Genomic DNA, 12,090 nt, shown 5'->3' with positions numbered 1-12,090 from the left:
GGCATAGACAAGGGGTTGCCTTAACATTTGAGACTTTTGAGTGACTTTTCAGACAAAAATCTTAAAATAGCAACAGACTCACATGCCTGATTTATCAACCAGTAAGATAAATCAGGCAAACCCAAAACCTTACAAAAAATCCCTAAAACTACTAGAAAATAAATATCCTCCCAGGTCACCAACCAGCCGACAAAATGAAATACAACATCTGAGAAGAGGAGATTTGTTGAATGACATTGTTGGTAATATTTGCATTTACAAAATGATATTTTAACATAGCTTTACAATATGTTAACAAACATGTTAACATTACATTAAGGGTGACTTCACATGTGGCATTTTGAATGCGTTTTTCTGAGTATTTTTAATCTAAAAAGCAAGTGGAAGAAGCTTGTATGTAATGCAAAACATGTGGTGCTCTGCCTAAAACATATGTGTTTTAGTGGAAATACATATACATAAGTTTCTCTTACTTGCATTTTGGATGCGTTTAAAAATGCATCCAAAGCATCACATGTGAACACACCCTCAGGGTGGAGCCTTAGTCCTGATGGACCAAGCTGACTATGTTGCAGCTCATATCCACAGAACAGTCTCCCTCATGCTTCCCAAAGTTGGTCTTGATCCCCCACCATTGAGCTGTATTGACTTATTACACTTGGTTCTGGAGAAAATGTACTTCTTTTTCATGGACTAGTACTATATACATTAGCTAGGGAACACTATGGGTTCTAATATGACCCCCCTTATGCTTATTGTTAAATGCAAACTTTGAAGATGAACAAGTATAACCCCATCTACTATTCCAGCAACATGCCAAGATCTGGAGGAGGTTCATAGATTATATATTCTGCATATGGGGGCCCACTATCTACCCTTCTTGAAATCCATAAGTACTCAACACAACCCATACAGAACTCAATTCCCAATCCATCATGACACCTCTGCCATCAGTTTCTTGGACCCACTAATTAGTCTAGATGGTAATTGCAGACTTAGCATGGACCTTTGTATAAAGCAAACAGATAGATACAACCCTCTGTATTATACACGCTGCCATCCACCTCCACCAAACAGACCATTCCCCAGCTCACAATTTACCTGCATCAACTGCCTAGTGAGTAACCACTAGACATGAGAAGTCAGCATTAAAGAGATGTCCCAATGTTTTAAGGCATGGGGATACCCCAACAAGGTCATCCAAAAGTGTTTACAACTTAACATTCAGACTAGAGTTAGCCCCAAGAGGAAAAAACTTACTTTTGAATAGACTTACCATCCTACTACTAGTAGGGTACTTAATATCATTAGAAACATTTGGCACATTCTAACTAGAATCCTGGAATCTTAGAACCCTGTAATGCCCTGTACTTGATATCCCAAAAATCTTAGGGACAAGCTGATACAGGCAGACATTGGATCCTTCAAGAAATTATCCAGACAGACTTTCCTGCAAACTCAACGAAAGGGCACATTCCCATACTAAGATGTGCCCAATGCTCTAATGTGCAAAAGTGAGATAAACAATATCACCCACAAACAGGAAAGGATTATTCTATCTGTGACTACTTCACCTGCAACACAAACTTCATCTACTTACACGTTTAAATGGTCTTGTAGCCTAATTTATGTGGGCGAAACTACAAACCAAAAGCCTCTTGCTGCCCCTCCCCTATCATTTTAATGAAAGGCTACACCAGGATACACAAATGCGCTTTCAGGTACTGGAATATACACGATGACCACAATATAGAAGAAATAGAGTTAAATTCATAATTACGGAATTCTGTTGGTTTCATACACTACAAAGTTTGCCTCAACAGGGACTACGACCTCCTTAGTTCCATCTGATCATTTCTCCCTATAATTGTAATCTACTATTTTGTGACTGATTATACCTTAATGTATGTTTTACTTTGATTACCAAGTTATTACTGATTGTTAATTCCTCAGTCCCTTTTTCTCCTTTTATATATCTGCATAGTTCCTCTGTCACTGTTATCCAGAACACTCACATATAATCACATTCATACCTATGTACCTTACTAAATCTACATTTTACATATACATATTTACTCACATGACTGTTAGAGAGATTTTCTTATATTTATAAGGGAATATCTACTAATATGCTTTTATACAGATCATGCTATCCGGTGGGTCATTCATGAGTGCAATCCAGCACACATGGGGTTAATTGCAGTCTCCCTCTAGAATCTGCTAGCCACACACTTTATGTTCTCAGTCCTATCAACATATCCAGCTCACCCCCCTTCCTCATCAGTCCGGCCAGTGACTTAACTCTATAACTCCTAACCAGGGTTACATGGTAAGTTTTGCTTGGCCTCAGAGGGCTACAATCTTAGCTAAAGCTAGCAGAAAGTATAAGGGGACAATATAAATATATTTATGGTATATTATTATACGATACTAATTTACATTGGTGCAGAGTGTTTAGTTACACTTGCATGGAGTGCCAGCATTGCATCTTTTATAGTGCATCTTTCTGGTCATGTAGTTGCCATATTACAGTGTATCCTGTGGTCTCATTACGCCTCAGCTCATGCCCCCCCCCCCCCTCTGCCTTCATACCGGGAAGCATTATTGCCAAATATTTGCCTCCTTGTGTATTTTGTGTATACAATATGCCAGTTTGTATATAATAGATGCCATGGTGATTACTGTATATCATACTCAGTTTTGCCTCCTTTTACATCACAGTGTTTGATAAAGACTGAGTGCCGACATGTATTATGTATTTCCGCAGAAAGATATAAAATAAAAAAAATTAAAATAATCTTCCCTTCAAAAGCAACCAAGTGATTGACATTATTCTCAGTGAGTGTTGGGAGTGTGAGCTGTGGAGAAATACAATACTGTTAGGGGTTAACCCCTTCACCGCCAGGGGGCAGAGCGCCCACTTCTCTGCAATGCTTTGATATATGATCTGCACACAGAGATGCAGAGGAGGTGGGGGTTGAGTTCTGCATTTTTAGAAAGACATCCTAGACGCCATGGGATGGTGTCAGTATTCCAGCATGGAGATACATTGCAGGAGTCTATTATGATGCTACATGTGCAGTGCAGCGCAGACAGATCTTGATGCAGTGTAAATGGCTTGGTTATAATCTGTGCGAGCTGTGCTGTATGGCTAATGGCTGCCATGAACTAGTTAACAACAATGACTGTGGCCTTGAGATCTTCTTCCAGCAGTGAGGGGGTGGGGAGCTCTAGGAATCTCCATAGCAAAATGCCATTTAACCCTTTGCCCCACGCGTAATATTATCTTCTCTCTCTCAAAGCTTTGATAGATTTTTTTTTTCATCTCCCTCCATTTTCCTCTGCAACTGAAATCGTTCTCCCCTTCCTCCAGCCCCCTCCCTCCTTCTCTCCCTTCAGAGGTAAGGCGCAGGCTAGGCAGTGTGGAGCAATCTGACGCTGCCCGTTTCCAGGGTGAAATCCAGCCCTCCCCCTCTCCAGCAACTCTCACATACAGACGCTGCTTAATTAATATCACCGGAGAGGATTTCTATAGAAAATCCTGGGAAGAATCTGGAGCTGCACCCGGCCGCTGCTCTTTCCTATGAGATGAGATGAGTGCTGGTGCAGCGGTGGCTGCTGCTGGAGGAGGAGGAGGGCTGGCCACAGCTGAAGCAGCCATCAGCACCAGAGCAGTGGACAGCTCCCTGGCCGCAGCCTGCCTGAGGTGGAGGACAAGCAGCTGAGCAGAGGCAGCAGAGAGCCCCCAGTGCTGGAAGTAACCGCTGCACCCCCTATCTATCTATCTCCCATTAGGCTCCAGTCTCTGCCTCACTCCATCAGCCATAATATTCTCATCTCTTCTTCTTCTCTCCCTCTACAGGAACGACTCTCTGGGAACCTGGTCCACCCAGGGATGTAAAACTGTGCTCACCGATGCATCCCATACAAAATGCTTATGTGATCGTCTCTCTACCTTCGCCATTTTGGCTCAGCAACCTAGAGAAATAGTAAGTAACAAAGGCAAGACTTGTAAGAATCAGCTGGGACGTGTAAAGGCTGCTTCTGCATGCATGTCAGTGTATGATCCCATTCACATGCAGGAGATGTGTACAATGGGCTGGAATTCATAGAAAACCTAGAAATACTAGGGGAGATGGCTTAATTTCTAATCTGCAATATAACAAGACATACAGGTCAATAGGCAGATTTTTTTTCTTGCACAGAGCAATGGTGAATGAGGATAGGCACAGCATACTGTATAGTAGCCATTGGAATGGAGATTGCTTAATAGATTGCAGATATTCACTGTGTTATTGGCTAAGGCTTATTGACCTTCTCTACAGGAGATATGATGTAGCTACAGTATAACAACACATAAAAAGCAGGTAAAGTGGATGGTATGTGTGTATTTGTAATGCTTCTGAAATATAATGGAATGCTTTTATTATGATGTCCACTAAAAGACTCATATCAGGATTGTATCAGGCGGCCACTGTGGGATTGGGAGGATTACATTGGGTTGTCAGTAAAGTTTGCAGCAGGATAAACTGATAGAGACTGGTCACCATAACAAAAAGTTTATCCCCATCAAATACTTTCACTTATCTACCAAAAGTTTTACTGTTGTGACTGAGGTTTTGAGATTTATTTGTATTGTTTCTTAACTTGGTTGATGAATAGAAGAAAATAGATCTCTAACCTTATATAGAATTATATATCTATAAACATTTATGTTTTTACAATTCACAGATCATGGAATATTCAGGTACTCCTTCAGTCACCCTGATAATTGGCTGTGGTCTTTCCTGCTTGGCCTTGATCACCCTTGCAGTTGTTTACGCAGCACTATGGAGGTACATATCTAGCTGATAAAACCAGTGTAAATTGAGACATTGTACTCTATCTTTCTTCCTTTTTTTCTCCCTTTATCTCTTTCTATATTTTTTTTTATTCATTGATGTCTCTGGGTCTTTGGAGGTAATATGTGGTATCCAAAGCTGTGAAAGTTAGAAAAGCAACTGTAAAAGCTTAATTTTGTATGATTATATTTTGTCTAGCTTCCATCAATGTTTTATAAGATGTAGTCCAAAACATTGACCTCAAACTTCCAAAAAAATAAACTGGTCCACTGGTCCATTATACTTTGTTCTGCTATATGCCTTCTTACTAAGTATAGTATTTAAAGGGGTTTTCCCACGAACAAAAGTTAGACCCCATCCATGGGATAGGGCCTAACTTTTTGATCAGTCGGGGTCTTAGTGCTGAAAACCCCACAGATCACGAAAACGAAGGGTTCCACATACCTCTGTCGGAACCCTCATCGCTCTGTCAAACTAATGGAGCAGATGGCCGCACATGACCGTTCTGCTCCATTAATCTCTATGGAGCTGATGGAGATCGCCAAGTGTGGGTATCTAGAAGCAATTGCAGCATAAAGGCAAGCAATGGTGTCCTTTACCCTTTTATTTGCTATATGTTAACATACTTTTTTATTTGTTACATCAGACCACTAGGCCTTTTCTACATACTCTCATTGACTACCAGAGCTTTCACTAATTTCAGACATGAAGTTAACAACTCCTAAATCCAATTACCATTTACTCCAATGTGTATCTCTGTAGCAATTGTTTCCTTTCACACATCAGTTGGCAATATTGGTTTGAACAAATACCAAAGAATCCAAATACCCTAAATGGTTGGTCCTCCAGATTTGCCCTTTGGCAGTAGAGAAGACAACCATCAGATGCTCCTTGTCTGGATATTCTGATGACAATCGCCAAGCCATGGTGGTATATAACCGTCCATGTGTCCACTTTCTTCTGTCAGGGAGAGCCTGCCAGGTCTAAATAAATCAAAGTTTGAGTTCAACTATACATGAGAGTGAGATTGTGTTGTTAAAAAGTAAGAAAGTTGCATTATGTTAAAATATTATTGTTAATAATGAGACTAAAAGATCAAAAAATAACATTCTATGATACAAATCCATACTTACATTTCATCGTTAGATTAGGTTCTCAGATACCCAGTCTTACAGACAAAACCCTTGGAGCCTTGTGACTAAAGATAATAAGGAGTTTTAGGGGGAATTCCCACTATGTACCTTTATCTCCATCAACAGTAAAAGGGATAAATACCTGATCTGTAAAGGGTTACACCACCCAGGTCCTCAATGATCATGACACAAGGGACCTGCAAATGCCCTACAGTGCTCCACATGAATAGAGCACTGGTGGACACTTCAGTGGGACTGTAAGAGATTATAATATAGATCCCATAGATGAGAAAAGACCACTGGTCCAACACACATGCCAGTACTTCATTCACATGTGGCGCTCTTAGGCACTTACTTCTGCTAGCCCCCGGCCAAATGGGACAGTGACATAATGTTATACAAAGAATCTACACTGTATGTGGATACACCCTAAAAATCTTTGAACTTTATAATTTGCCTAATGGTTAATGGTGGTTGCAGAACCATATTTCTATTCCAGTAATTATGCATATAGATAGTACAAAAATATCATTTTTTTCTCCGTTAACAAACATTTGTATGCTTTATTTCAAGAATTACAGTGGCAACTACTTAAAAAATTAAAAAAGGTTATGAAGTACATTGGACTTGAATAGTAAACATATCTCCATTCTGCTTCTCGATGGTGGCTTCATAAGTTTATTCACCTCTCCTAAAATAGTCACTTATAGAGGAAAGATTTCTGCAGGTCTTGGACGCACTAGAAGACCATTTTCTGAGAGACCCAACAAGGAAATAGTATAAAGCAAGTGCAGCTATCACAGACTAAGGCCGCATTTACTCGAACATATGGGGGCATATGTACATGTGGCCCGTACTGCTCCATACACAGTAAAAAATTAGGACATGTACGTGTTACGGCCTGTACCCTGTGCGTCTCTATGAAGAGGGGAGAGGTCACCCCTCCTCCTCTCCATCATGGCGGACATATGCTTGCCCGGCCTAGCTGAGCGGGAATATGTTTGTCTGAATGCAGCCTAAGAAATTTGGTGGACCTAAGGATAGGTAAGACCTTATGGGTGCTGTGATGTTAACAGCAATATCAATGGAGACATAGTAAATGGTGTTAGTATGTTTTCATCACTGTCTGACTCCAGGCATATCTGAGTTGGGAAAATGGTAATGCCAATAATGTTTTAGATAGAATGAAACAAGTAGCCTCATAAAGTATGAAGACAACTGTCTACTGCATCCATACATAATGATAGGATACATGGAAAGAGTTGTCTTCGTGTTTCCTTAACATCCATAATATAAGATATCCATAATATAATCCCTTTTACCTCTTTATAAATTATTGTTATCTTATGTTTACAGTTTTTTATCATTTAATCATACATCAACTTATTAAAATCATGCAACTCAATGAATGTATGTTACTATAGCCATTTATAATGTTTTACACTAATAATCATGTCGGAGCCAAGCAAACAGAAGACAAAAATTTGGCTAAATTTAGGAAAATGGTAAATCATTGAATTTTAATAAGAGTAAGAGATTGTATTAAGTTTTGCTACCTGAGTTTGTTATTTGTTATGTTGAATAATAAAAACCAAATGGGTTGACACTGGCAAGGAAATTAATGAGAATTATGTATACACTGGCATTTAGGTTAGTATCATTTCCATTTTTTCAATGGGATTCAGATTTCTTATGCAAGACCAACCACATGACATCCAATTATGCTGTGAAACAGGTAGTATGATTATTTGGGCTAAAATCAAATGGCTGCTCCAAGCTGACTTATGTTTTATTTGCCATTATCTATACAATAAGTGCTGCCAGATTTGCTGTATGAAGTCAAAAGATAGGGCATCATTTATTATTTTACAGTTTTGGAAATGTTTATTGATCCGTATGAATGCTAAAAACCTCATATCAGTGTCTGTTTTCTGTAGAATATTTGCCAAGATATGGAATTAAAGGGTGCAATGATATGTATGGACAAGGGAAATTATGTGTTTAACAGCAGAGGAAATAAACCACCCAATCTGATCCCTGCTGGTTGGAAGTGACGAAATCTCATACAATCACATGGCAGTGGCAGTGCTTATTCTGCTTCGAACCATGTTTTTCATTCCTGCCCTCATCAGTATAGTTTACCATCCATACTAGAGATCAAAGAATCAGCCAAAATTTGATTCATAGAAGCTTCATCACATGTTTCAAAAGATTTGGTTCAGGTTCAAATTGAATTGCTCCAATCTGAACAAGACTGAATGTTGTTAATTATTTACAATTTTGTTTTTAATTTTCCCTTGCCCATTCCCCTTCTTAACGCTCTGGGGTGAATGTCAGTAGCCAACATTGTGAAGTGAATCAGATCTAATAACCAAGGCATAGATCATCTCTAATCCATTCTAGTCATCCATTCCCTTCTGCAAATGTCTTCTACATTACCGTAGATTAAATTTGGTATATGATCCCAATTTTACTGCAATACTGTGACATGATAGCACCTCATAACATACTCACTAGTGGGTGTATATAGTATTGAGGTCTGACAATGATTGTATTATCAGCCTGGTCATCTCATGCTACTCATATTTAGGCATCTCAAATCAAATACCTTTGACCTTTACTAAACATATTATGTCAGTGTTGCTACTATTTTGTTACCCACTAACATTAGATCTCTATAAATACTCTATTTTCTTGCAGGATTGGGGTCTACAATATTGCCATTTCATTTGTTAACACACCTATATTACTCTCTATACTGAATAACTAAGATGTTGCATTTGATAGATGATGTTTTTATTTAAACAGATACATCAAATCGGAGAGGTCAATCATTTTGATAAACTTCTGTCTGTCTATCATCTCATCTAACATCCTTATTCTGGTGGGCCAAACACAAGTACAAAATAAGGTAAGACAGCCAGTTTACATTTTGTTAAATAGAAATGTTAAATGTCAATTAAAAGTCTGCATGTTGCTGGGCATTGTATTTATCATATGTATGTGGATTACACTAGTAAAAGAACTCTTTTATCAACTGTGTAACTATACCAAGCTTTGTATAGCAAGCAAACACAATTCTGTATGAAACTGGCAAAAATATATTTTTATATTCTGCCCTTGAAAACGATACTGTGGTTATGGTGAGCAATAAATACAGTTGTGTAACTAGCAAAGTATGATTTATGCTTGTTGGTGGGTGAGGATTGGAAGCTTTTTGTTTGATAAATGGTAGCCATCTTTAGGCCATTTTGTATGTGGGGAAGTGTAGGTTTGAGATCAATATATTGGTTGCAATACTACTGTCAATTTGGTGAATTTCTTGGACTTTCTAGAATATATTTGGGGAGATTTACTTGGCTAATTGCAACATAATTCTAGCTTAATTAGCACAATTAACACAATTCTCATCATGGATAGTGATGAGCGCACCCAAACTGCAAAGCTCGCACCCGTTCTGAATATGTTGGGTTCAACATACACAATCCCTAAAGGAGAACAGACTTTGCTATTCCTGCTTTGGGATTATGTTTGGGAAAAACTGCCCAGCTGGTTAATTGACTGCGGGCATTTCCTTTTTGGGCATGGCTGTGATTGGCCAGGCAGGACTTATGACTCTGCAGTATAAGAGGAGGGTCACATGTCCAGATGCCATTACACACAGAAGACAGAGCTAGGGAGAGGTTGCTGCTGTTTAGCCAGATAGGCAGGGACTTCTCAAATACCAACAATTGTTCTTTTCAGTGCTTATTATAATTTGCAGTAACATCAAAATCCAAAAGGTGCTGTTGCAAACAGCTGTTGCAATATAGTTTGCAGTTTCCAGCATTATCCAGTGTTAAAATACCAATCTTAGACCTATTTGAGTCAGTGTTACTTCACAATTTTACAAGTCAATCACTTTAGACCTATTTGTGTCACACTACTAAATTGTAGTTATGTTGTTATTATTTCACCTATATCCTCAAACACTACTGCAGGTTTTTGAAAATAAGAAAAGCACCTCATGTATGACATTGCACTTGCCAAGTAAACATGAGCTGCAGTTAATGAGACACCAAAAAAGTATGCAGACCCCTGAGACTCCCACTGTCTGTTCAGATTTTGATCATCCAAATCATTGTGAAAAAGAGGAAGTTTGGGTTATGTCATGAATGATCTCCGGTCCTAAATAAGAGCATTTTCAGGTTGGTGGAGACAGACATTACTTTTCCTGGCAGGCCATCCCTGCCCTGCACCAACAATTTGGAGACAAAATCAGGCGTGCTCTGCCCAATTACATTGCCATTAGTCCTGTGGTACTTGGGCAGGGACTTAACAAAGCTTGGGATTTGTGGACTGGGATCCAGTTATAGACAGATTAGTGGTTTCTGCTGCTAAACCTTAAGCTACCACCAAAGTGGTAGGACAATGGACTGGGCCATTCTGAACCATGTCCCTTGGCTGTCACAAGTACTGAACCTGGTGGAGCAAAGGTTCCGGGCCAACTGCACAGACCTACCTGCCGATGTAAATGGAGCACGGCTGGGGAGATTCAGAGAGGGACACCTCTCACTGAAGAAAACTTGTCCTTGACTCTGGGCTGCCTAGCTCAACTGAGACACTATATGCTCCAGTGCCTGCACAATGATGCCAGAGTTGCCTGGATAACCCCCAGTTCCGATTACTGTGTAGCCACCCTACAGGATCCATTCTAAAAGGATAGCATAGCATCCTTAATTCCACTACTAGTTTTTGAGGCAACAATGAGGGAGTACAACAATTGGTTGAGACAGTCATCCAACATTAACAGGTCAGTGGCAGCATGAGGAGGAGATGTGTCAACAGAAACACCAACACCATCTTGGGAGGTAGAGTAAGCAATGCCACAATGTGGAATGCCATGTTGAATTCTCTTCATCCTCCACCACCATCAAATATGGCATTTGGTATCAGGAGGTAGACTGTGATTGACATGGTGGAAGATTATCTGTGCAAATGACTACTGGTACCAAAGTATGGGCCCTACCCATTCAATTTCTGTGTGGAATAATTGGACATGTGGCCAGTGCTTGCACTTTATGCTTTGCAGCTGCTGTCTTACCCTGCAGCAAGTGTGCTGTCAGAGAACATATTCAGCACCACTAGTGGCTTCATCACCAACAAAAATATGATGAACACCCAGAGCACCTTTACCTGCAGTGAGCGGGTTTGTGGTTTTCCCATTTCTTCTTTTACCCCTATAAGCATAATTGGGTCTAAACAAGTGAGAGAAAGGGTGTATGGTTATTGCTTTTTTCATCCTCTATGTAAATAACTTGGTCTGAACAACCAGAGGGCCTTTAACCACATTAACATCATTTTTTAAAAATGATTTATTTTATGATTTTTTGTTCTTTGTTATGTTATGTTATGTTATGTTATTAATTTCTTTCCCTATCCCCATTTTGGGCAGGGCAACTTTCTCGTAATTATCACCATTTTTCACCCCGTGGCCCTTACAACCTCCATTTAAAAGTAATTTTTAAATGGTTAAAATTTGGGCCCCCATTGATTTCAAACAGGTTCATGTTTGGGTTAAAATCGTGACAAAGTCCAGGTCTCGAACCCAAATTTTTCCGGGTATTTGGACAAACCTGAATTTTGCATAACCTGCTCATCAATATTCTTTGACCAATCACAGTGTCCTGTAGAAAAGGACTCCATGATTATAGTAAGAGTTTAGCACTGCCAATTTATGTTGAAAGTAGGGAATCGTTGCATCATATTAAAATGTGATATATTGAGTCCACCCCTTCCACTGTGGTCAATCTATTTAGTGCATGGTCTGTTTTTTACAGGGCAAGCACTGTACAGTGCCACCAGCCTTGTAGTAGGAAATGGGTGTGGCTTCCATTGGTGTTTCTAAAACTTAGCACAAAAGGAGTTTACCAGTAGGTGGTGTAAAGTAAGACAAATCTGTATAATGATGCAGATAATATACTCCAAATTAAGAAATTGACACTATTAATAAACATCAAACTCCAATTTTCAAACTTGTCCAAAAAGGGGGGTGGCCGCTGGGAAAGGGGCGTAGGTTAACAAAGGCACCAGAAAATTCAATCCAAGCATCAGAAAATGCAGACAGAAACTAGACT

At 39.4% G+C, this 12,090-nt stretch overlaps 1 protein-coding gene across 8 annotated transcripts in view; it reads left to right on the top strand.

Annotated features, from left to right (window-relative positions):
* ADGRB3 (adhesion G protein-coupled receptor B3) overlaps nt 1-12,090 on the top strand; it is a 577,118-nt gene that overhangs the window by 461,180 nt on the left and 103,848 nt on the right. For all 8 annotated transcript variants that reach the window (XM_072142190.1, XM_072142192.1, XM_072142193.1 and 5 more), the window contains 3 exons: nt 3,863-3,989; nt 4,732-4,835; nt 8,783-8,885. In XM_072142190.1, the coding sequence (XP_071998291.1) occupies nt 3,863-3,989; nt 4,732-4,835; nt 8,783-8,885 (334 nt within the window). The remainder of the gene's footprint in view (nt 1-3,862; nt 3,990-4,731; nt 4,836-8,782; nt 8,886-12,090) is intronic.

The sequence above is a fragment of the Engystomops pustulosus genome, chromosome 3, assembly GCF_040894005.1.
Source record: "Engystomops pustulosus chromosome 3, aEngPut4.maternal, whole genome shotgun sequence".
NCBI classification, from domain to species: domain Eukaryota; kingdom Metazoa; phylum Chordata; class Amphibia; order Anura; family Leptodactylidae; genus Engystomops; species Engystomops pustulosus.
This window is presented reverse-complemented; position numbering and strand designations above follow the sequence as displayed.